General features: G+C 36.7%; 1 protein-coding gene across 4 annotated transcripts in view; it reads right to left on the bottom strand.

Moving 5' to 3' along the window:
• Window positions 1–27,815, bottom strand: part of LOC102686174 (astrotactin-2) — a 627,894-nt gene that overhangs the window by 234,129 nt on the left and 365,950 nt on the right. For all 4 annotated transcript variants that reach the window (XM_069183294.1, XM_015367152.2, XM_015367153.2 and 1 more), the window contains one exon: window positions 25,677–25,827. In XM_069183294.1, the coding sequence (XP_069039395.1) occupies window positions 25,677–25,827 (151 nt within the window). The remainder of the gene's footprint in view (window positions 1–25,676; window positions 25,828–27,815) is intronic.

Raw genomic sequence — 27,815 nt, 5'->3', positions numbered from 1 at the left:
TTGAAATAAAGTTTCATGGACTTTTTTTTATAAATAAAATGCACATATGCACATGGTGTAATAAAGTTTTAAAATGAGGTCTGCTAAAGTGTAAAACAATATTCATCATGTATAGAAGGACATACAAGATTGCCATGTTAATAAGCTTGTAGAGGACACCCTTTACAGTGTCTTTTAAACTTCAAAGTTATGGATTTTATGGAGGACAAGTGTCACAGTGGGAGAAAAAAAACAACTGCTTTTTAGTTCAAAATCAAATTACATTTGTAAATTTAGATTAACATTAATACATTACATTTATGTACAGGAATATTTGTGCATTCACTTAACATGAATAAAATGGTAAAACCAACCATGTTAGCTCTTAGGGGAACATTTTGTACTTGACAACAGTTGCAGCGTAAAGTAAGGGGAAGGACTACAGTAGATAGAAACATTTATTAGGATAACACATCTCTCAATGGGACTCATGGCATCAGTGATAAAGGGAGCTAATTAAATCCAATTGCTTTAGCTTCTAACTGCTTTGTTAATGAGGCCACTTTCTTTCACCTTCTTGAGGTGGTGTCTCTTGTAGTGTACACAATCTGCATTTTCATTACTGTTAATCTAATTTTATTTAATTGGGGTTATACACATTTAAGTCTGAAATGCTTTTGTCAACTGAGAAGTGACATGGCCAGAAAAACACAGAATGGTCGAGGTTTATTATTTTGCCATTCAAAATACACCAGTAGTGTAGAATTGTATTAGAATATGTTACTGTTTCTGTAGTTTCATTTTTTGTGCATACACAGCTGAAACTCAGAAATACTAATAGTTGCTGGGAGGTAAACTGCTGATTATGCAAGTCTTTTTTAGTCTTTACTATACTCTCAATGTAGAGAATTTAAAATAATAACAGAGAAGGAACAAATCACGAAGAAAGTGCCCTATCAAATTCTCAACGAACACCTCCACCTTCAGAAAGGATTACAGCTGAAACACATCACAGAATCAATTGCACTATATAGTCACAGATGTACACAAGTGTGTATGTGGGACCACTTAGCCCAAAAGAATTAATGTAGCCCTACAAGCAATGTAGGTATTGATAAACATCATCTGATTCAATGATTCTGACCACGTCACATGTCATAAGAGAAACAATGGTTACAAATGATTCAGCCCATCTAGTCCTTTTGGTAGTTAGTAATTTGTCTTAATAAAGATGAGATCCAGGGACTATAAATTCTTGATTATCTCAATTGACATACATTAACCAGCTCTAATTATTGACTCCTACAGTACATTGCACCTGAAGTACAGGGACTACTGAGATGGGTACTGTGCTGTGGACAACAAAAGAGGTGAAAGAAACCCACTTCCCAAACTGTTCAGGTTCCTCCGTGTAAATCCTCCATATGACCAGCAGAAATCTTTAAAAAAGCCTTGCTGAAAACATAGTACGTAACGTTCCAGATAGAAGTTAGCACTTAATTAATCATTTTTGTTTTGTTTCCTCTCCTCAGCAAACATTTCTAAGATTTCCTTCCCATGAAACATGTTGTTCATCACATATTGAAACTGTAGCTGTGTGACTACAATGCAATGATGTCTGTGGGGTGATGGCTGATGGCTTGTCTTTAAATTGATGGCATTATAACATGTCACTATAGTAGTGCACTAGGTACTATTTAATTTTTACTCAAAAGCTACAAACCTATGATGCATAATCCGCACAGTATTTCTTTCCATAATCATATCACGTGCTTTGCATCAGCCTTCTTATCCATCGCACAGCATACTGGGAGGAAGTTTGGTCTGCTGCTACTTTACAGATCTTAGTAATCATGAGATATACTGCACCATATGTTAGTTCTGTCACAACTTCTAAAGTTTTATTTTCACTCTTGGAACACTGTGGTAAGACAGTGCAGCAAATTGTATTGTATTTAATAGTAGTGTGGAGCAGATCATCTTAACACGACAGAATCCTGTACCTGAACACTTCACACTTTTCCACATGGAACAGTGACACTTTGACACATTTCCAAATTTCACAAAAGTAAAAGACAGCAGGCACATTTCTCAGCTTTCAGTTGGAATTATATAGAACAAAAAGATTTACAAAAAAACAAATCTCTAACTCTGCAGTACATTCATCAATAAATGACAGACTTTGCATCAAGGAGAAATAGGGGTATGTAACAATTATTTTAAATTAATAGCTGTACATAATTTTCTGATGTTTTCCTACGTGAGTGCTCACATTCTTTTTGTTTTTGTTTAACTTACATCCTCGTGGTAAAATCAAACTGTAAATACTGTTTTTAATATAAATTTACTTCCTTTCTTAATCTACTTTTGTTTTTGTACCTTTATTTAACATTTTAATTTCCAAAGACAGAACTAAGTTGAAGACGCTATGAAAGGTGGTCCTATTTTCCTAACCAGCTTTTTACACCTTACAAGGCTTATTAGCAATGTACTGCCTATTGTCTATAGATGCAGGCTTACAACTATTTGTGGAAAATTAAGAACAAAATGGCAGTTTTCAAGCTTGACTAAAAGTAACAGAATTTCATTCAACAAAATGACAAGTTTCTTGTGGGAGACTCCATAACCAAGAACAATCTCTGAATTTCAAAATATTTTACCAGATACCTTGTAGGGACATGATCAGAAACGTATAAGTAAATAAGAACTAGCTCAATAAACAGGAAAACACTAAAATCAATGTTTTATATTCAGGCCTGGTCATGTCAAATAGGTCCCTTGACATTGCATTTCAAGTACAGTGACACTTTATGAAAGATGCAATTTTATACTGAATTAAATTGAAGAGACAAAGAAGCCTATCCAGGGCAATTCTGAAAACTCTTTACTGTGAAAGAACCAGTCTTATTTCCAGCAGGAGGATAAACGTCATTATCAGGAGGTGATATTGATCAGTAAGAACTGATAGGAAGACAATAAGGCAATTGAGAGGATGAATGGACTATAAAAACAATCACTATGCCTTGATTTCCAATGAAATCCAGTCCTAAACACTCCAGATCTAAAGAAAAAGAAAGCTAAGACATTACAAGGATATCTGTCATTGCTTTGCGTTCTGTACTCTTTGAATGTTTCACTCATTTAGAACTTGTGTCCAGCTGAATATACAATGGACAGTACTTATATAGAAATGTATTTTTACCTTTAGGAATTACAGTACATGACATTATGTTCATAGAACCTGTGAAATCAAGAAACAGTATGTAATAACACAATTAAATAGCCAGCCAATTATCTTGAGCGATTTTGTTAAATTTCAGGAACATGCAATAAAAAGCTGCTCTTAAAAGGTTTTAATACAGGAGGAGAGTTAGCAAGTCTACATTCTGTGATCATCTGTCCTGCTTTAAATGTCTCTTCTAATTTCACATTGCACAGAACATGTAGAAGGAAAAATAGTTTAACTGAATGTTCTGGACAGTTTGCCATCGTCTTTGCTGATGTTGCAGACTCCAGTATTTTCAAGGAATATAGAAAACAACCTATAAAATAGATGACTCAGCAGAAACACTGAAACTAGTTTCACAGATGAAAGGATTCTGGCCTGTTTAATTAAAAGCCTTATAGTTAGATCTAACAGAGGGAAATGGAAAATCCTGAAAGATTTCTAAGATCTTTCTTTACAGTCATCAAGCCTATAGAGAAAGCACTTCAATTTAAATACTGCAATACATTTTATGCAATATGACATAATATGTACATTTTCTGATCATTCTGTAATTCCTAAGGACATACCTGACACATTCCTCAATTTGACGTTAACTCTAAACCATTACAAATAATATCCCATTCTATTATAATCTCAATTGAAATAGTGTTTCTGTACATTCCATTCTCTTTAAAGGTTTTCACAATGCTGTTCCTTTCCAATCATAAATTCATTGATGCTTATTAGAAGAACTTCCTATTTTGCTATATCAAAGAAGGCTCCCACATTAGTTTCAAAGAAATAATTTTAAATGAATGAACAACTGTTAGGAACTCTGACAAGGGAATATGTATTAACAGTCTCAATATTGTTAACTTTTGTGTCTTTTAACTGCAATTAACATGAAACCGAACGTAAATGTAATTTCTCATATAACTGAAGCATATTCCTGTGTTGGAACAGATAAGAAAGAGGGTGCAGATATTATTCTTTGATGAGAAACTTCTGTGCCCAGACATGGCTGTATCTTTAATGGTTAGTGCATATAATATTAAGAAACCAGTGATTAATAGTATGAGATTCAGGCAGTGTGCCAAAGTAAAATAACAGAGGAAGGAGATTTGTTTTAAAAATGATTGTGCCAATAAATGCGTAACAGCACCACTTCTCCTCAGTTCGTGACTATATGCATTATTGATTCAGAGTTTTTCTTGATTCATTTCTTAATCCAAATAGTTTTACAAGACCTGTGTAGCATTTGAAATAGGATTTTGAATATTTCTGATATTGAGAAAGATGACCAAAAATTTTAATGTTTTTCTTAAAATGTAAAATATACTTTTGAAAAAAATATATTAGACTTTCTTCTGGGAAATAGACATTTGCACTGCAAAGAAAGCATGCATCTTTCTACTGGACGTGACTATAAGACTATAAAGCCCATCAAATGTTTTTAGAAGGGACTGTAAAATGGTAATGGTGTTATGTAGCTACTTTTTTATTTTCTTATGCTGTGTTCACTTACTTATTGGTCTTCTATCTACACTTTTACTTTGTCTCCCATATCTGCACCAGTTTTATACAGTGTAGTATATTCAAAATACACAGTGAAGAACCTTGCTTGGGCTTAAGCTTCAAACCCTGGCTTTCACAAACGCAGATGCTTCCAGCAGAGAAAATGAAGGGCCGGCCTTCTTCCAATTGGTAAAATAAATAAGACCTGAGGGGTTGTCTAACAGAAGCACTCGAGTGATAAACACCTGACAAGGGAGGTTATGTGACTTCCCCTTTGAAAGATTGTGCCATCTGAGATCAATAGCTATCGATGTTCCCTCCCTTTGTCAGCCTGCTGTACCGTCTTCAGTAGATCTCAATCAGCTGTATCTGTTCATCACAGCATTCCACTGTGCCTTACATTCCCATTGACACTTGGAAAAGAATGAACAATTAACCCCATGCTAGCCCCTTCGGGACCCCTCCAGCTGGGCAGATCTGTTCTATTTCTTGAAAAGGCAATATTATACATTGACATGTAAATTAATTACTGAAATGTTCATAAAGCTACTAGACATAAAACAAACTCACTGAAACGAACACCTACAGTATGGATGATATTATACAAACAGCTCCGTCTTCCATATCTCCTCAAGCTCGCTGTCTGACTCTACTGTTCCAGGACTACAGGGTTCAGAGCTGCCAGCATCTTTTTTTTGTATGTAAAAAGCAGGGGTTGGCACACTTTATGGAACACAGAATTCTTTCTGCATATTGCCAACAACACTATGGCCCCTTCTTGGTGTCCTGAAATTACAACATTTACTTTTTTCGTTTATTTTCAAAGACGGACTAACAGGACCTGTGAAATGGGCCACTTGGGCAGACTCCCCCCAGGACAACGCAACCAGGATAGGACTGGACTGCACACAGCGGAGCACAAAGACATCGGAGCAGACTTGTCCTTGATAGCTCCAATGGCTTAGCCCCAGCACTAAGAGGAGAAGGTTGAGTTAGATAAATATAATGGATAGAAAGCTAACACCCTAATAGGAGAAATAAACTGATAAAATTTGTACTAATGTCTACCGCATTCTGCGGTGCCACAGAAATGTACTGTATATGCTGTGTGAATCCACTTTGAGGTTCTATGCAGCGTGACAGTGTTTCCTTCTACTCTGACCTCTTCCCCTAGAAAACTCTAGTGTCTAATAGTTTCATTTTTCTCTTCTTCTTGGGTAAATTATGGGAATTATTATATACAGTACAGTATCATAGAAAGTACACACACAAAAAAAGCATTTGTTTATGCCACATGCTAAAAAGGCTCAAAGATTAAACAAGGCTTTAACTTAGGAATAGTATTATAAACTAATACCTTTCTCAGTGTTGCATCTTTTATACTGTCTTTTGTAAGGGACATTTATGAATACGTTGACCTGTTACTGAACTGTGCTGTGGAATATTTGTATAAAATGTGAGGAACATAGTACAGCATTCTGAAATGCTGCAGAAAACACAGAAAGCATCAAGTGGGTGCTCCTATACTGTATATTCACATGCCTTCAGTGCTGAGACTCCATTCATGAGCGCTCTTTTTACTTCCTTCCTTATTATATTAAATCATGCTCATCAATGCCCCACAATATGCTCTTCATTATGTAAAGTTATCATACTGCTATGTGTTACAGTAAAAAGATGGGTATGAGCTGGGAAGCATGACAGAGCTTGGATAGAAAGAGGCCCCCTTCTGATGGGATTCGACACTGTAATGCTGAAGTCTGAAGAAGAGAGAAACTGTATACTACATAGGACCAAGAAGTGGGAGAAGGAATAAACGGGAAAAAAAATGCCCATCAAATTCCACAGAGAGGAGCAGATGATCCTGGGTTACATTAAAGTTAAAATTTGTATTGTGAGCCGAGCACATGCATTAAAGCAAGCATTGGAACTGAATCTCAATTAACAAATCATTCTAGTTTGCTGATAAGTGATAGTATAATTTCTCTAGCTTCTAGTTTGAAAGACTTAGGAAGAAACAATTAAGTGCTTAATTGAATATAATTGCTTTGTGACATTTTTAATGAGCTAGTAATGAAATGTCAGCTTGACTTTCATTCCTTATGGCAGTCTTAAAATGTGAATTGTTTCTGGCTGCATCAAAACATATTTCACCAACACTGCAAATACAGATTGTTCTACGTATGAAAATGCATTAAACTGTTGCTTATCCCTCTTTCACCATAAAAGAAGTTTATATTCTGCCCAGAAGGTGTTCAAACAGCCAACACTTCATATTGGTGTCAGTTATATATCAAATGTAATTCCAACGGAAAACTGGTGTCATCTGAAATTCCACAGGCAATAAGTGATAAAGATAAAAAGGGACTTTGCTATTTTCACTTCTTCACCTTATCTTTCACTGAAGACAGAATTCTGTCAGTAATGCATCAGTAATGCATGTACAACAATGTTGTGTACATTTATTAAAGTTTAGAACAGCATAAAAGCACATCTTCCTCTGGGAGGTTAAGATATTGAATAAGAAATATTCCACATTGTTAATGCTAAGATAAAGGAATTGAAACCGCAACCTTTGAATGCAAACGTTGTCTCAAACAGCCTGAGCCTATAACATTGGTCTCCACTGGGACCCAGCAACAGAACATTGATACAATTCAGGTTTAATGTGCACTCGGGCAGTGACTAAGCCAAATTGAATTTTTTTTCTACATGATCTTATCAGCAAATACATAAAATGAACTACAACTGGGACAAGACACTTTCAGTGGCTCTTAGATTAAAATATGATTTTTACATTAAATTAGGTATAGTTTACTCCTTGACCTTTTCACCAACAGTTACGGGAGACTGTTATCTGTCTTAGGGAGGGAGACTTTGAATATGTGCACATTTTTCATCAGTTAACAGCAGCATATCGAACGGCTCTTCAAAGTGGCAGTCTATCGGTTTCTAAGATCTGCAGGACAAAGGATGCCCTTTCTCATACCGCATTAAGGCTGAAGTGGATTTCTTTTGACTTGATTTTTTTGAAAGTCCCTTTTATGGTTTTTCATTAAAGACGTGAATTTCACAATTGTCACTCGTGAAATGTTTGAAAATGTCTTCCAAAGCAATGCAATGCTACAGTTTTAGGCAAAGTTCCATGTTCAGCACATGGATTGTGCAGCAAGGAGTTAATGATTTTTAAGACATTTGCAGTACTCACAAAAGCAGCTAGATAAAAAGCACTCCAAGGACAAACAAGGAAGCTTTAATCTGCTAAAACTAGTCTTCATTTTAATGTCTGATTTCCAATTTTATCACAAAATAAGGTTGAATAGCTTAATTTCCCTATAGGATGAAAGCATTCATTTTCTAGGGGTTTCATCTCTTCAGGAGACTCCTGCTATACAGTATATACATTATATGTTACACTGCTTGTATTTTTTTAAGCATGTGCTTTTGTGTGTTTTGCTAGCTTTAAATGATAGCCCAGATTGCAAGCAATTTTGTAAATGACTTATGAGAGCACCCCACACAAACTCAATGGGGTACAGTAGCATCACTGTAATACAGACTAGTCTCTCAGTGCTAGTTATTATACTGCAGCCATTATCACTGTGCCAAGCAATTTCATACAGCATGTAATCCAAAATCAAAATGCTCTTCATATTCTTTTCAGTTAGTTAAAACAAAAATACAAAAATAATAATTTTGCAGGATGCCTATGAAATGCATACCGACACAAAAAACTGCAGTGCTTTCATTCTCACGGTGTAATTTTTAACATCTTGTCCTATTAAGTAAGGCAAAGCTCTGTTCAACAAATGGCTCAGCCTTTTCTTTCCTATCATTTCCAGCTCATTTGACAGGCATTTTGTCTACTATACAGTATAAACATTTGCCTGTCATTATAATGGGTATTCTGCTCTCTAAACCAGACAACTGTTGCTTCGTAATTAACGTCTGGGGGTATGCAGTCATTAAGCAAGAACTATGTTTGCACACAAGCAAGGGCAACAATATTATTACCAACTTTCCCAGGAAAGAACCACCATACCCAGGGAGACATGCAAGAGCAACCATAAGAAAAAGTGGAAATATGTGAAATGATAAACCAATATTAATGGAACTTCTTACATAGACAGTACAGTGAAACCTGGAAATCTTCAACAAAAATGTTTTACTAGCACTATGTCTAGAGAAGGTTTTATTTTAATGCTCTGCTTCTGCACTCAGAAAGGTATGATATGCTATCAATATTGAATTAAAAGGCATAGGTTATCAATATAATATTGGAAATATATACTGTATATAGAATACAGTGAGCTCTACATTTTGCTTCTGGAGATACATTTCTTAGAGCAGGACACAGGAGAATAACAAAACTAAAATAAATGTAAAAAAGCAGAACATCAATAATGTTATGGCAGTCATGTTTTGTCATAACAAAAGATAAAAGATCCAAAGAAAAGCAATAAAGACAAAGTAATAATAGTAGTGGGACCCAGCTGTCAGTCTTTACAATAACTCTGTTTCCTTAATACAGACTTATTTTGCAACGACAAAGCATTGCAAGTCAAGCACTTTAAACTAAGAGCTGTACCCTAAAGACAAGGCAGTGGAACCAGCTTTCGATGGGACACATTGAAGTCCTCACCATCCATTCATTCTTCATTAAAGTTTCTCTGTCAGCATATTTATTTTAATTTAATGTTTACAGTGCCACCCTTTTCCTCAATGCACTTGGTGGGACCTTCTTCTATCAGAGCTTGGTGCTGCAGTGTTGCTGTCTTTGGGGTGCTACTTGAACTGCACCATCGGCAGTTGGTAGTTAATAGGTCACTCTTCTCATTCACTCTTGATGACATGTGAAAATCTGTGTCACATTCCTCCTGCGAAACTGAGCTACATTTCAAAGCCATGTAATTTGATCCCTGCTAAAGTCCCAAAGCAATCATTTCTTTCAAAATAAGACTACTAAAGGTTGGATTGTCAGCGGAGGAGCTGGGGAAGAATCTTACATGTGAGAGAAGAAATTGAGCGTTTCATAAAACAATCATTTCTCCAAGCAAAAATGCCTTTAAAGGGTGTTCTGTATCATAAACTAGGGAGATTTCCTCTCATCCTTTAAATGTCTTATGTGAATACTACCAGCCTGGGTAAGAAATCGCAGGTTCACAAAACACTGATTTTTTCTTCTTAAAATTCAGTCATCATTTGAATTTTTGAAAGATTTCCTCCTTTTTGTTTGGCAGAAATTAGTTTCGATAAACGTCTCAATAAATAAAAAAAATAAGTTTAGCCAATTTCTGAACCTTTATTGCTTTATACTATATACCATAGATGAAACAGTGATTTTGCCAATATGGTCTTTCAAAAACAACGTACTGTATTCTGAGGTAGAAACACTTGGTACAGCTCATGTATTTTTTTTCTGAAATGTTTAATTCATCTCTAACACTCTCTCTTTAGTCATCTAACGCTAAGGCTTTTACTTTTATTCCTGCACACTGCAAACTTTGTTACACTATCCTATATACATATCAATAAATCAATTAATATCAATCCAGATTTTTTTTAAGTTGTAAATTAGGCTATTTTTTGTGGCAGACACAGACTTTTTGAATCCATATTAGTGATCTAGTGGTTCTGATGGTTTTTGATGGTTTTACAACCACGCTTTGTCTATATTGGAGGTATGCCACCACACATTAGAGTCTGAATGCATGATTTGACAGGCAGTGGTATTTTCATTTTACACTCATAAAACCTGTTTTTTTCCATTTAATTACCCAAAATACAAGCTACTTCAATGTGACTGTCAAAAGTGATGAAGACAGCCAAAGTTATGAAAATATATTATAAAACATTCTAATTTATTTAAATGTATGAAAATTAGTTCTACAGCAGGCAAAACCAATTTTGTGCGATTTTTACAGAGCAGGGACTTCGAACCTTAGAATGAAATGTCTGGGAGAATGAGGAAATTCCCTTGAGATCAGGAAGGCAAAGCTTTCTTCCAGAAGCGTTTCCAATATATGGAAAGCAGATGCAACAGAACAGACATTTGTAAGTTGCTGAAATGTAATGACTTAACACTTAATTTCTACATATGTGCTTGAAATTCTAATGGGGTTTTATATCGCAGCAAAGCTGCTTCATAATGTATACAAAAGAGATTCATGATTTTTTTTTTAATTGGCAATTATTAAATAACATTGGCAGATTTTCTGCTAGCATACATACAGTACACAAAATAAGTATCCTAATAATGATTGAAGACCTATTCAATGACTTGTTTTGAAATAGAATCAAACCTTTTTTACTTTTATTTTGATGTCTAAACCACAAAATTTGCATAGTGGAACTGTATTAATGCTGTCATCTCACAGCTCTAGAGCCCAGTGGCCTGCATTTAATTCTGGACTGGGGCACCATTTGTGTGAAGCGTGTATATTCACTGCACTCAGTCATTCCTTTTCACTTTGGTGCTCTAGTTCCTACACTTCATCCCAAAGACTTGATGACTAGGCTGATCAATATTTATAAACTGTCTAAATTGCCCTGTGATTGACTGGCATCTGATCTAGAGTGAAGTCATGTCTTGTGTCCTATGCTTCTGTGGTTCTGCATGTTTCCAGGTTGCCACAAGTCCTGGCATTGTCATAATGGATGGACTACACCACTGCTCAACATTAAGATAAATGCATTGAGTTTCACAAGAGCAACACAAGCATTTTTAACTATGTGTGATGACATCATCTTTGCGTTTCACCTCATTTTACCTTTTCATACTCCTATGACATCATTGACATCAATGATATTTGACATCTTTGATTGATGACTTCTGTCTGCACCTCTTCATTGACCAAATGAATTCCCTCATCCTTACAGTCACATCAATATTATCGTTTCAGTGCAAGAAACTACACAGGAACATATTATCATTTACTAGTTCAGTCCTTCAGAATACCAAAAGGTGTGAACTTGTTTTCTGCACTTCAGGGATGGATGAACTGACACCAATCATAAATGCACAAGACTATGGGATCCTTCTGGATGAAAGGTGCTATACAAATTCAAGAACTTAATTTGTTTATAAAATAAATATAAATGTGTCTGTCACCTGCAGAGTGAACAAGAAAGGCAAGACAGATCTAAACAAAAGCTTAATTAACTTTTGATATTTTAAAAATACATCAATATACTGTATATTATAAGGCATTTTCTGCTAGTGGTTTGGCTCAGAAGAGCAGAAGCTCCTTTCAAATATTGTTTAGCTTGGACTGTTCCACGGTATTAGAAAGCAGAATTGTGCTGGACATACGGTAGTACTACCTGACCAAAGAAACAGGCTTCGTATGAATCTTGTAAGAAACACTCTTTTGGATTACGGTCTTCTTTTAAAAATATAACACAACTCAAAAGCCATAGCAGCTCCTGCTTTTAAAATACACTATATGGCTCACTAATTAAATAAATCAAAAACAATAAAATAATGAAGAAATTGTGAACTATAGACAGTGCTACTACTGTATATTATGTCTAGGATTAAAAAAAAACATTCACGAGAGTTTGGTGATCATTATGAAAATGCCTGTAACCATACCTCTAAGAATTTAAATACATTATCCCATACCAGTCATAAAAGAAAATAAAAGCTTACAGTCCTTAAAGTACTTCACAAATTCCTAGCTTCACATGTACTTCTTTGTATTAGTGAGTGAGTTGGCATTGGGTCTATTCTTTGTTTGGATGACGACTTCTTTTATTATACAGGCTTCCTCCAGGCCATGTCAGACGTCTGTGGGCCTCAAAATCAATACAATGTTTCAACAAGCAATCTGAGATGCTTTGCTTATTGTCTTGAAAATAAAACACAAACTAAACTAAAAAAAAAGGCTTTTGTGGAAGATGATAACAAAAAAACTGTCGCCTGCAAACTTTCCTCTTCAGCAGCTTTTTATTATTGCTCAGTTCCTCACAGCTAGTGTGCTGATGCTAGCATCAGCCAGCTTTTCTATTATTTTTTAATCAAAAGATACAAGTGGAACAAGCCATGCTGAAGCTGGAATTGTATGAATTAAAGAGCTGAGTCAGAAAGAATATGAATGCAATACATTAAAACTAGGAGATGGAAAAAAAGAAGCTAATATGTTTTGAAATCATTAATTTAGCCTGTTTATAACAAAACAATACCAAACAAAAGAAGAAACAAAAGTAAGGATGCAAGCAGCAGTAGAGATGGGAGAATGGACTGTTGCAGAGTGCTACATGCACAGATAAAAAGTATTGTTTTATTCATCACGGAACTCGGCAGTTGTGATCTTTGGAGAACCTCTGACGGTTAACGTGATCAATCACTGCTTGCTGGCTTTTGTTTTTAGACAGACAATCTTGTCCCATCAGCCCCAGTTAATAGGGTCCCAGCAATCTATGGGAAAGCAATGAATCTTTGTGTCAAGGCGAATAACCATACAGACCTTCAGTGTCCCTATCTGTGTGAATGGTAGGCTGGCTCCTCTAACTGTTTGGCTGGGAGGCACAGAGGATGGCATCATGTCCTTACACTCTGGCTGTATTGGCTGAGACATTGCCCCTAAGCTGTGGGAGCTATCTATTGTATTCCGGGCTTTTGACATTCTGCTGTGAGACTCTTCCTGTTTCTTTGCTTACACACGCAACTTTCAAAAGGTAACACAAATATTACTGGATAATATGGCAGGAAATTGCTGGCTCCAATATTGGACATTTTAATGCATTTTATCTCCTAAAATATATACTGTTCATTGAACTAAAGAATTTATTATTATAATTAACTGAACATTGGTAAAACCACAAAGCTGAAAACAAGAATTTTGAAACAGTAATTAGTCTATAATAGACATCAAAGTCAAGTACTGTACATCGAAATGCTGGCTTTCTATTCTAAGCCAAAAGCCAGTATGGTATACACATAATTACGGCACCTTGAAAGTTTCTTCTTAGTTAAACAGTAACCTTTTTTTCTTTGCATACGTTGATATACTGTAAATGGGTTTTGGAACTATATCTCAATTTATAGGTGTCAAAATGAACCGATCTTTAACACAACAACAGTGGCACTATAATATCCAAAAGTCCCATAATGTCAACATTGTATACTTATTCTAAAATAAATGTAGAGTTGATTTCAACTGAGTGTCAGGGACTTTTCTTTTCAGGTACCGTATATGACATGAGCAAAATAGGAAAGGTGGTCTTTGGAGGTAACACAAATCTTACGCATTTTCACATTTTATTCCTTGTTACTTCCTGCTGTCTTCCAGAAGAAATGAACAAAAAAAATCTAAAGACTGTATACAGTCTGTCCATGGTGTCCCAATTATAACCTGGGTATTAAGCACATTTTCTTCTGTGTTTTTGTCTTAATGGGAATTGGAAATAGCAATTTGAATTAGCAACTGAAGCTAAGCTGTAACAAGGGCATTATGAAACATAATAATAACTAATAGACAAGAGATGAGCTCTAGATTAATTTAGAATTAAAATTTGTCTGATAGATATCGCAATGTTACAATGGTTAGTATGCAAAGGAACAGGTAAAGGTTTATTCCACGCCGAAAAGAAAAGAGACACAACGTTTTGGCTGTGGAGCCTTCTTCAGGTGTGACATCTGAAGAAGGCTCCACAGCTGAAACATGGTGTCTCTTTTCTTTTCAGCATGAATAATCTTTTCCTTTGCAGCCAATGCATGCTAACGCAGCTCCGTACTTGAACTTCTTCAATGGTTAGTATTGCTATCTTGCAGTACTGGGTCCCTGGGTTCAATTCCTGGGTGCTATCTGTGTGGTGTTTTTATGTTCTTCCCGTGTTTGTGTGGGTTCCTTCCAGGTCCTACGGTGTCCTCCCACCGTCTAAAGACATGCTGGTAGAATAACTGGCTTCTGAGAGAAAGTGGTGTGAGTTTGCACATGTTTGTATCTGTCTGGGACTGGTATCCTATCTAGGGTATTTCCTTCCTTGTTCCTATTGCTCGCCGGACTAGACTCGAACTTTCCGGTAACTCCTATATTGGATAAAGCATTAAGAAAAATAGGTGGATTGAAATTAGTGCCAAGCTTTTACCTAGAGTGCTGGAAAAGGAACAGAAGACTGCTGGAGATTTGCATCTGTCTAAAACAACTCCTTGCAAACACATAACAACCCTTTTTTTACCTCAGCCATGTCAAATATGAGGATACCCATCTGGTTAATTTTTAACTAATTAAATTCCTTCTCGGAACCTTCAAGGGTTAAGTAAACAAAAACCTTATTGTCTGTGGTTAGAGACATTATTCTCTGCATGTAAAAATTCCAGACTTGTTTATAGCACAAAGAAAGTCTTTACAGCCTAAATGACTCAGAAAATGTGGTTTATATAAACCAAAGAGGAAAATGATCTTTTTGATATGAAATGATATCATCCAACCTTCCCATCTGTAAATTACAAGTTTGGCTGACACAGTTCCTCAGTTAATTAAGACAGCTGGGAAGCTAAAGTGAACCACAGTCAGGCATTACCTCAAGCATAGAAAAATGTATCAGTTACTGAAATAAAAGATCTTTTCAGGAGAAATGACGGAAAGAGTGAACATGTGCAGAGGTGGAAAAAAAAGCAAATGGAATATGTATTTTTGAACATCACCTTTCACTCTGATAAAACAAAAGCAGACCTGAGATCTATTTGACTAAGGAAATGAGCAACCTGAGAATTGCCTTTGTGTTTAGCTTTATAAATGTGTTTAGCTAGGCAAAGAATCAAAATGTGGAGCCTAGCAGTTCATTTTCAATGAAATGGCCACAGCATGTATTTTTGGTAACCTTATTTATAGTGAAAAGGGATGTCAGCAATACAAATAGATTAATGTAAGTCTTAATGTGTGTTTATATTTCTGTAAAATATGCGGCTTAGCAGCTTTTAGATCTTATAGACTACCCTTTCAGCTCTTTTGTCACTACTGTACATGTTACATGAAGAATCTGGCACTTTTCCTTTTCTTACATTCTTTTTTTATACAGGATCTCGTGTGTTACCACATACAGTAGATGCAAATTTAATGTTCTCCCCTCTGAAATCACAGTGTGGTGTGCACAAACCATAACCTAGAACTGCTATCAATAAGACAGCGAATAACTGGCTAAGCACAGTCAGGGTTGGATGGGCTGGAGTCAGCCAGCATAATTATTATTATTGTTATTGAAGGACTACAGATATGAGCATACAAACAGAAATGGCTGTATGTGCTAGATTAAGAATGCCTGGCAATGTCTTTACACATTCAAGCAGATATCCAAAACAATTTTCACTCATCAATTCATGCCATATATCTCCATGATGATGAAGGTTTAAAAAAATGGGCCATATCACCATATATATACAGGCTTTAGATAATTATGAGATTGACTGTAATTTCCCTGCTAGCTGCTGACTAAGATGTTCAAAGACTTGTCTGTAGAGTAGTAACCTTATTCTATTCTCAGCTTTAAGAAAGACCCAAACCATCATTACCCAAACCCCTCCCGCTGGGGTCCTGCAAGATTCACAGCAGGGATGCCTGTTTCTGGGAAGTGTAAAATAAATTAAACTGCAAAGTGCTTTGTGTACTCATGTAAGAATCAGAGGTAAATTACCTTCAGTCTCATCTGATTCAAAATGGCTCACATACATAAAATTAAAACTTCTAAGCCAAGAAACGAAAGCAAAGACACAAGGCAAATGAAGCAAAAGAAAAATATCAAAATAACCTTAAATAATTCTCATTGGAAAGCCTGCATTATTACCAGCATCAGCTGAATATGTGGTAAGCTTTGAGCAGGTAAAAGCCATTTTCTCTCATCAAATTGCTTTATGAACCAGATAGCCAATAAGTGCATATCCATATCATTATCCACAGTGACAGGGAGTTGCCATGGTTATACTCGAATAAAAAGGAAGGGACTGTTGTGAGAATATGGTCCCTTTCACAGTGGTGGGACTAACAGGATAGTGCACAATGTTTATGAATATTTTGGTGCACAGGCTACAATGTGGAATACTGCTTTTATTTTGAAACAAGATTTTGATTTATAATAATAATAATAATAATAATGTTTCTTTATTAGCCCTATACAATTTCTTGCATTAGGAATTTGTCTTTTCGCATACCCCAGCTTTTTCTCATTGTACGGCACCCCTGGAGCAGCTGGGGTTAAGGGCCTTGCTCAGGGGCCCAACGGAGTAGGATTCCTCTGCCGACCGCGGGATTTGAAACGGCAACCTTCCAGTCACAGGCGCAGATCCTTAGCCACAGAGCCAACGCTCCGCCAAGCTCCTCCAACAAGATCTCCTCTGTTTCAAATCTTATAAATTGTACCGACAATCTTCAGTAGCTAACAAAATACAAACTGCATGCAACAATAAAATTAAATTTACACTGTTAAGTTTTCAAGTAAAAATAGGTTCATAGTGAATGGGTAGCCTTACCTCTAAGGGAGTGAGTTACAGTCACCATAGTATTATGCAAAGAGTCTGTGTCTGGCAGTCATGATGGACAAGCATCTTAAATATGGTCCTCTGTGAATATATTTCAATTATTAAGCTCTCAGTCACCCTACAGCACACTGGTGTGGTTATTAAGGGTGTTAGAAGGTTTTAAACAAACAAGACAAAATAAATACAATTATCAAAGAAAGATAACTGCAAAAAGTAGTCAACTTGCCAGTGGAAAAACATTAGGTATTGCAATGCTTTGGAATGACACAGCAGAGTTATTTTAAGAACCTTTAATCTTATCACTAAAATGCCTTCTTTTGCAGAGGTTCTCCATGAAGATAAAGTTTTTTTCTTTCAGTTTCCGACTTGTGATATTAATAATGATCCCGTGTAGTGGTGACTTTTTTTTTCACACAAAATGTTTTCTAAAACATCCTCCAGCAATTTGAAATGAAAACTTGTTGGGGAGCTTAAAACCCTTCACATTTCTGAATTCATTTGACAGCTGATCAGTTATCGTACAGGCCTCCACCTTTCTCCACAGAGAGATCAATGTGCAGGCCAGCTTTGACAGTGGACAAGGAAAATTGGCTTTCAGAATAAGGCGACACAGGAGCCACAAATTTAACCTTGGAACAAATTGAGTTGCTGGTGCTTTTCAACAATTTGACCCCACACTATCAGTCACAGAGAGGAATTATTTATCATTGGATTTACAATTTAAAATGAAATTGTTCAAGGACCTTTTATGTAAATATGCAGAGAGGGATTGGGAGGAGTTATTATGAAAGTCTGACAGGCATAATTGAAACTTAAAAGAGGTGAATGTCACTGTGCAAGTCTGCCAGTTGAATTGCCCAGAGGTATACATTCAATTTGAGCTGAACTCCTTGGCACAGGATCTGCACAAACATAAGAGAAACTGTAAAGGGGCATGTGAACCAGCTCTGCATTGTGGGATTTTAGGCTTCATGAGAAAAAAAATCGCTGTGAAGAAAATCCAAAACAATTCACCTCTGTTTTCTTATTTCCTTTGCTGGCGAAAGTGCTGAACCCGAGTAAACAGAGATTTAGTCAGCAGACCATGTAGTTCAGAAAGGGCTATGATCTTATCCAACACATCTGAGGATGTTACACTTACAGTTGCCATTATGTTTCTGTGAAGGTCAAGAGGTGACTATGACATGCAGTTCTAAAGACTACAGCAGCATGGAGAGACGAAGACAAGGAAACCAAGCAGATTGACAGCCTTGAACACATACTGGAAAGCAAACTGGAATGTTGAAAATGAGTGAAGAGTAAGACGCATGTCATAAAGATATTTAACTTTTCTGTGTACATGTAATTTAATGTCTAGTTGGTCTGTTGCTTAAGAGTGAATTCACTTATCCAATCTTTAAGCATGATCAATCTTTCTACACCCTTAGTCATACCAACAAACCTCCATTTAGAGTAGTATGTTCATTTTCAGAGGGGCAAACAGTAACTGCACAACAAATGCAAACATATTAAGTGTGGTGTTGAAATCACACAGTGAGCTCTCTTTAGCAAAACAAGAGGGCATGTCTGTAGTCACGTTTTCAAAAGAGATATCCATTAAAACCAAAGCAAAGTTGCTGTAACATAACATGATAAGGAATACGTGTGCAAAAATGAAATACCAAAAATACCTAGAGAACATATAAAATGCTTTATATGCTCTTTTCTGCTCACAGAAAAGAAAGAAAAATGTCTGGATGAAAAACTGTACATAAAGTTCCTTTTCAAGGTCTTAACCTACTTCTGAAAGACATGAATATAGCTGACAATAAAACAGCAATAGAGAAATGAAAAGTAGCATGTTTTAAAATGTTACAAAAAATAATAGGAAGAGATAAGGGCATTCCAATGAGGTTCTATGGTAGATCACTCCTCAAAACATTACTGTATATGCTGCACAACATTTTCCAGTAGAGAAAACATTATAGTTCCACACTGTACAAAAAACATATTTTAATGTTTTTTTTAAATGAAGCAAGTACTGTGTCTGTTTGAAGTCACACATAATTATCAACTCCAGGACTTGCCTGTTCAGCCATTTACACACAGGTTATATCAGTATACCGGCCAATTTCCCATGGCACACAATCATCCAATCTATCCCAACTACACAAGGATTCAGTCCCAGAGACTGGAGGTGTAAGAGCCAAGTAAACATTCTGTATGTGATGAGCTGATTAGTTTCAACTCAAGCCCTCTCCCAGGTTTCTACCATCCATACTTTAGAAGATAATGCAACGGCCCATCATTCTCAATTGAAACTGCCTCTCTGGAGGACTGTGATGCTAAGAGGTTTATGCAATAGTGTGCCACACGTGACAGTAAGAGCACTGTAACAGCACATGTTGCCACCCTTACGCCTGTCATTTGTGTATCTAATTTTTCAACTGTGCACTGATCAGAAAGTAGCACTTCCTTCTTTTCACTTCTCTCACTCCCCTGCAAAAACAACATCAGGGTATCAGCTGCAGAGACCCTGTGACATCCTCTTTTTAAAGTTCCACATGTCAGTATGACCCTGCTCCACTGAAGCACAATTCCAGCTACTGACTGTCTCCATCATGTTAAGAGGACACAATGCCTATTTTAACTTTCAGACACTGGATACAAAATCTCCAATAATGCACTATGTTGCCTTAAATGTTTTTTTAAAACATTGTTATTTTAGAAATGATTTGCACTTGCCCTTTTCTGCTAGCTCTAGGTTAAAAAAACCAAAAGCCATTAGAAATAGAGTTGAGAGGATTAAACTGCAGACTACAGATAGCATTTACTCTCTGAATTGCACTACTGTGACCTAATATACAAATTACTCTCAAGGAAGTTACCAGCTTGCTTTAAACATCAGAAGAAGGGTGGATAAGATGGTTCCAGGAGTCCTGAAGTGCGGGATGCATAATTTAGTATCTTTTTTTTCCATAGAATTAAATGCCACTTTATGAGGTCACTCAATAGTATTCCTACAAACTCCTTGGGGAAAAAATATATCTGATGTAAGCGATGGTTTGCTGCAGTTGTCTACAGTATTTACTGTACCTACATGTTCTAAGAGGTTTAGCAAGTGTTTGCAGGACAGAATTTACTAGGTGCTCTGTTACAGCACTGAGAGCTTCCCTTTCTTGTCTACATTCACAGCGGAACAGGAATTTAGCTTGGCAGGTATAGCTGTTGGAGGTGTGACAAAGGCAGTGCATACCTCCATCCCATGTCATTTGTTGTTCAATGGTCCTGTTTTGGCTTACCTATGTGAATCCACAGTTTGTCCTGGTTTGTTGTGGCTCCATTTTGTATCGAGTTACAGAACGTGGCCGTCTCTTGGCTTAAATAGAGGTTGCTTGTCAATCAAGGGGAGCTGAGGGCGGAGCCTAGGGTATTAAAGCCCAGCACTGAGGGTGGTACGGTTTCTATGTGGGGATTGTTTTATTGTGTTCTGGGCACTTTCTTTTGTAAGTTAACAGAGGTTAATTATTCTCCTTTATTCTTTTTCTTCCCATTTCTAAAGTTGGCTACCCTGAAGATCTGTTTATTTTTTATATAGTGATCTTGTGAAATTAAAAACAAAAACGTGCCAGGTGGTTCACAGGAGGTATGGAGTGTCCATCTTGAGTTATTTATTTCAAGTCAGTCCCAGGGCACAGGTTAAATCTGAACTACTGTAAGATACCAAACTTCAGTAAAATATTTCAGGATAAACCAGCTTTATGACAAAAATATCATGGCTTGTAACCAGTTTGCTTCATACATGATGAAAAAATACCAATAAAACAAGTGGTTCTATTTTAAATTAAAAAAGATAAAATTGTTTGAAATTATTAAAATAGTGGCATACACACTAGTATAGGACAGGTGCCTTCTGCCTGTGCAGATCAGACAGGCTGATTTGTCCTGCAGGGCATTCAAAGCATGTTCTGATTTCACTGTGAAAACACTCTGCAGTCAGCCATCACCTACACTCCACTCTCAAATGGTCATTGCAATTGAAATTTTGATTCAGTGCTTTAATGCATCCCCACATAAATAGAAGAAAAATAGATCAAATTAAATATTCCAAACGAATGGAAAAACTATTACCAGACTCTATTATTAAAAATAAAGTATAGATTCGAATGAAAACAGCAGACTACAATCTTCTCATATGGAAATTGCACTAACTGGCACCTCGGGTCAGCTCCTTTATGTTCAGCCTGGAGTGCAGAAGAGATTGTCTCTCTCCTCTGAACCGGAGGGCAGGTACAGGCTGCCACATTATCAAGCTGGGACTTGATTTTATCAAGCCTGGCAAACTGGTCCTGATCTACAAAGGCTCACATTTCCCTGGAGACCACTGACTGCCAAGGTCTGCTACATATCAGCTGGTTGTTTTAGGCTGACACAACAGATTTGCACTGAACCATTACCCCTCCAGCCTATCACAGCTGAAAATGAAATCCTGGCAAAACCACAGGTTCTATCACAGACGCATTAGTTCACATAGTCCAGATTTCAGCCAGGTGCTTCACAAGACAGAATAGCACAGTTCAATGTCCTGTCATGCTTTGCACGAACTGTGAGACTAATAAAAAGATCAGGCTCAGGCTTGTTAATTAAAATAAATATCTTATTTAGATATACTTAATAAAAGGCTTTAGTTTATTGTTCAAAACATTTGGTTTTGATTATGAATTCAACAGGAACAGTAAGTTCAGTTCAGTCATCACGGACTGTTTATAGCCATAGTATGGGAACTGTTAACATTTTTAACTAGGAACAAGTAAAGGTTTATTCCATGCTGAAAAGAGATGAAAAAAACAACATTTGGAAGGCTCCACAGCCAAAATGTTAATTTTTTCATCTCTTTTCAGCATGGAATAAACCTTTACTTGTTCCTTTGCAGCCTTTTGCATGCAGACGCAGCTCCCTACTTACATTAAAATGAAGTCTTTGACGCCTTGTTCAAATTCTCATGATAGACAATGTGTTCTGGGTACTGGCTTAATTGATCTAATTAATGTAACAATCACACTTCTTAGCACAGAAGCTAGTGAAACTACCAGAGAGTGACAGGCTCTTACACTGACAAGCTACTGTAAAATAACCAAAACTCTTTAGTTTTGAAAAGAGAAGACTATGAAGGAACCTGATACAAGTAATAAAAATCTGTTTTGCCATATTTGGCTACTAGGTTCTTATATCACAATATTTTTTTGATTAATTGACAAGCTTAAGCAAAGGAGTATTTAAAAATCGACAACTTTAGTATTTCTGAAGCTGGGGTGTTACCAACAGTGGTTCCAATATGTATATATTTCTTTTTGTTAATACTTTTTATCAGCACAAAACAGGACAGAACAGCCAAAGCTATGGACAAATTATCTTCATTTCCACATGAAGATTATATATACAAAAGGTTTCCGGTAATTATTTTTATGCTTGTGGGAAATGTAGTGGCTGGAATGCTACCAGATACAACTATGCACACACAAGGACAACTTAGAGAACCCACTAACCCAGGCAGCCACTCTGAACTGTGGGAGGAAACCAGAGAAATTTCACACAGACATAAGGAGAACATGCCCTAGAACTGTGAGTAACAATCTGAAACACCACACCCCTACGCTGTTGGTATTTGCCAAACAATCTAAAAGAAAAGTTCTGCCATATCATTTTCCTTCATCTCACTCACATGTACAGTAGCAATCTGGCCATGGATTACAGTCATAAGACAATGCATGAAAAAAGTATCAAACTGTACATTGGCTTTCACTGAGTTCTGCGCACTGGTAAAAACAGGGCTGATCACATAAGAGGGAAAGTAAAAGATGTGCCGTTTTTATCTCCAATTCAGGAGATGTTCGGTCAAGCATGAAGACAGGAAGGAAATGTTCAAAAATTGCCTGGAGGAGCACGTTAGAGAGAAATAAGATGCTCTGGTTTGTAACACATCAATTGTTCCCCTATTTTTTCTTTTCACAACTTGGTTTAATGTCAAATGCTGTCAAATATCTAAATACTGTAAATAATGGTCAAATATATTTCCAAAAGAAGGTAGCTGACCCAACAATGCTCTCCTCTCTTGTAAACCTAGGAGCATCAGGTGGCTGTACCTTTCCATCTGTGCTAACTATAAGAGAGCCCGAGATCAAATAACTGCAATAAAGAAGGCTTACTCCAGTATCTTGGGAAATACTTCCCACAAAGTGCTGAAACTCCCATTCAAATCAAATGACCTGTTCAATATCAAATCCATTTTTATTTTATGACAAGACGGTCTATTGCTAATTTTAGCATTCCAATCATCTCAAAACCCAGTAATAGTAATAGAAGAGACGGATTTATCACACACACAGGTCAATCCCATTGCACTAAGCCAAACACATTTTCCTGACCCGTTCAGTTTACTTACTCAAAGGATTTCCTCTTGGATTTAAACATCTTTGCCCAGAGGGTCTGCAGATCATGCGTGCTATTCAATAAGTATTGGGCTGTTCTAAGAGAGACTAGGTGTGTGGGATATTGAGAGCAATCCTTTTTACATCTGAAGTGCTTCTCCTGGAAACATTCTCTATATGTGTCCAGTGCTCTGTAAGGTAAATTAGAATTTAGGGATAGTTTTATTTATGTCACAAGGTATAGGATACTATAAACCATTTTATATGTAGTTCTCTTTTACAGCGTTTCAGCAACATGAGGTAGTCAAGGTTCTTTCATTGATCATTTTACCTTTAGGATGTAAGCCTAAAATAATCAGATTTTCTTGTAAAATAAGGGCTGTAATACTAGACAGCTTCAATTTTATTTGAAACATGATCATGATATTTTACTCATTGACGGTTTTCTAAATTTTATTCCTGAAGGTTATACTGTATAAACAGATTTTATCGACAGAATATATTTTCTTCCCAAAATATATTATGTGGAGAAAAAAATAACTGAGGTTTGGGAGAATTTGTGTTGCACAATATTGCATCTATATTAAGACTTCTTTGTATTATACTGTTTATATGACAGCTGTATTTTTTTTTATTTCTGAGATTATTTTTATACCTCTAAATCAAAAAGGAAGTCTAATAAGATTATCAATCATTTTTCCCTCACTTGCCTATGGCAGAAACAGTTGTTGTGAAAATGTCAGGCTGTGCTCATCCAGTCCTGAGCTAGAAAAATTGAGCTGTCTATCAAAAACAGGATTTCAGTCTCATCAATTTAACTGGTTTACGACTCACACCCGCCTTCTTCTGCTCTACAGCTACTGATCTGCATTCTCTGGGACTATAAATTCCCAATCAAGGGGTATGCATCATTACCGCCTGCCTTTATTTATCTGCCCTGTTCAGATGCAGTCTGGGGTGAAACAGAACAAAGTTTAAATCAGCTTTTTGGAGAAATGCCCAAAAGTCAACAGAATGATTTACATAAGCCGGATTCCTGAGGCCGTATCTTAATTCTTGATTTTCCTTTCTGTAGTTTTTCTATGGACTGAAGTTCATTATAGAGGGAGATTCTGAGCCTAAAATACATTGAAAAATTTGTTCTAGGATGAGTTGACCATATTTTCACCTATTCCTACTCATATAGTGTACTAAACTGCAGTCTATTCTTATACTGGGGAAAAATAAAAGAGTGGACTAGGGTAGAATTTAGAAATCGCAACACCCATAAAGGAAAACTCTTAAACTGAGAGAAGAGGGTCATTTTATAGGCATATTGAAAATGAATAACTAGCAATACACTATACTGTACATGGAGTAAAAGTAAAAACTGGAAGCATCTCAGAGAACAGTAGCCGCCTAATGCATTCACAGTGAAATCACAATCCAGGAAAAATAAATATGGCATCACAGGCCTAATCACTGCTACTGTCAATACTACAGTACATTGCATTATATTACATTACAAGTACAAAAGCTTAATACATCTACAGCGACGTGCAATTGGAACAACACAGGTCGATACAAGATTCAGGTAATAACCAGGACTCCACAATCCCAATGACCTCTGGCCTGTACATAATCAGCTGTCGGAATCACTTCAGTAGACAATAGAGTACAAATTCACCACAACAGCTAAGGGCACTTCAGGTTCTTCAATCCCAACTCATTTTACACTTATATACCTAGAGATGACTCACTGAAATGAACCTGAAAGTCTAATTGGAAATAGAAACTAGGGTTAGAACTTTTTTTTCAGGATTTATGATTCATGTTTTTACTTGCTTTTCAAAGAAGAGGCAACAAGACCAAAACCAAATCGAAACTGAAGGTACAGAACATGGAGAGAAAAACGCAAAAGGCCAAGAAGGAAGATAATCACACAGGTTTAGAAGATTATAGGAAGTGTTTGATCATTCTGTTCCAGGTTGTCTACAAAACAAAATGGAACCTGCCTAGTATTAGTTTTAAAAATATTTTTACAGGAGGCCATTATTTTCAGCGTCTGAAAAGCGCATCCCAGTATGGTTGTTTCCTGCATTTCACTTACCATACAGCCTGTTGAGTCCACCCTTCGGTCTGCAACGCACTTAAAATTTTTCCTGCATCCCCCGTTGTCTTTGGAGCAGTCCCTCACTGGGCCGAACGAAGCCAGAAGGTCATCCACACTCTCAAAGTATGTGGACATCATGGCCTCTTCCCTGTGAAAACAGACAGAGAGCTGTTCAGATTAATACGAGTTTAAATACCCCTCAATGATACTGGAAACTGTGGAGCATCATTATCAAGTACTGTACAAGTATCCAGAGATCAAACCACACACCACTACCTCCCCCGCACATATGTTTTTAAAACTTACAGTAATTGTAAACGTTCCATCCCTTGTAAAACTTCACAGCAGGAAATTAAAATAAGTAACCTTTGATGGTAAGAAACGTCTGCTTCTGCATCTATTATCGGAATGCATTCTTGTATTAGGAAATGTGATACCAGAAAAATTAATGACCATTAATAGTAAACAGAATGCTGATTTTTTTTCCAGCCAATTAAATGATGGAATACACATGTTAAAGAAATCCACTGCATTTGAAAAGAGGTAGCTAAGTCTAACCATTTAATTAATCTATACAGACATCATATTAAGACGAAAAGAGAAACAATATAAAAAAGGGTATTTAATTTTTAACAAAATGGCAGGAAAGGTTAGTATCTGTAAGATACAGAGCTCGATACCGAGCAATGTATGAAACTACAGCATCACACTGAATGCCTGATAGCTAATGCAAACAAAACAGACTACTATTTGGAGCTCACACACCATTCATTAAGGAATGATCAGGATCAGAGTACAGCCTCTGCCAAATGTGAGCAGGTGACTCTTTTATAAGCTACTGACATATCTGACCATGATTCCCATTGAAAAAACTGGCACTGCCAACGGCTGTGTAGGCTCTTATTAAGGGTCTTTTGATATGCGTCTCTACACAGGTGACTGTCTTATTCATGGGGAATTAACCAGCCATTATGATGGTAACAGCAAGTTGTTAAGCTACGCTCAGGAGCATGCCAAATGTGCCAGCTGGGAGGGCAAGCACCACATAGCTTTACCATAGATAGATGTCACACAGACTTTTGGCTTAATAAGAGAAATGTCCCGTAGTGCCCACAGGCTGTGAGTGGTGGGACATCCAGTGGGCTGATTCAGCCAAAGCACATGGGGTCCCCCCCCACTCCCAATGACTCCACACCCCCAGGGAGAGATAAGTACAGGTTCTCCACATTTTAAAACTAGCAACAATCTTAAGCATGGTGTTTACACAGTACGTGACATTGGAGGCACTTTGTTATTTTTAATAAGGATCGTTAAATTACTATGACCACCTGACAAATTGAGAAACATCTAAAACTACATGAAACTATCATTTTTAATGCCATGCTTTTTTTCCCTTAATCTAAAGATTATATTAAGAATAACTAAAATGTATCAATATTCATTGCTGATAAAGCATAATACAGTTCATACGTCATAATAGCAAGAACAAGAAGAAGGTTCCTAATCTACATCTCACTGTGATTCTGCAGGGCTGCACATTGCTATAGTGTGTTATGCCTTGTGAATTGGAACTCTGCAATTTTGTGTTTTCTGGCTGAATCCCTTTATTTTCTTTCCAGGCACAGTCAATTCCCAAAAGTGCAGGTTTGCATTACTTTCCAGTGTTTTGCCTTTCAAGGCTCCTCCAGTTCTTACAGCCTCTAAATCCACTCATTACTACTGGGTGCCAAGAAAGCAGCCAGAGAGCTTGTAAGGTTCTGACACCGACGTAAACACCTTGACTCACGATTCTGCCTGCTGGCACTTAGCCACAATGATGAATGATGCTTCTGTCACAAAGATCAAGTTTCGGCCCACTGCTCGCTTTAAATGGCTTTCATTCTTGTTGTGTGCCAGGAATGATTTGACGTTTAAGCTTTCTTGTTTAAAACAACATTAAAAAAAACTATTGTATAAGTAACCTGCACAGGAGAAGTGATCACCAGAGATTTCTGAAAATGCAAGAGAAATATAAATTATCCACAGAGCACAGAAATCTATCCATAATCATCTTTCATATCACAACATTTTGAAATTCTGTTGGCAACATTATTATTCTTTAATTGTTGCTGACACGCATTTATATCTGTTGCAGTG

The sequence above is a fragment of the Lepisosteus oculatus genome, chromosome 24 (assembly GCF_040954835.1).
Source record: "Lepisosteus oculatus isolate fLepOcu1 chromosome 24, fLepOcu1.hap2, whole genome shotgun sequence".
NCBI classification, from domain to species: domain Eukaryota; kingdom Metazoa; phylum Chordata; class Actinopteri; order Semionotiformes; family Lepisosteidae; genus Lepisosteus; species Lepisosteus oculatus.
This window is presented reverse-complemented; position numbering and strand designations above follow the sequence as displayed.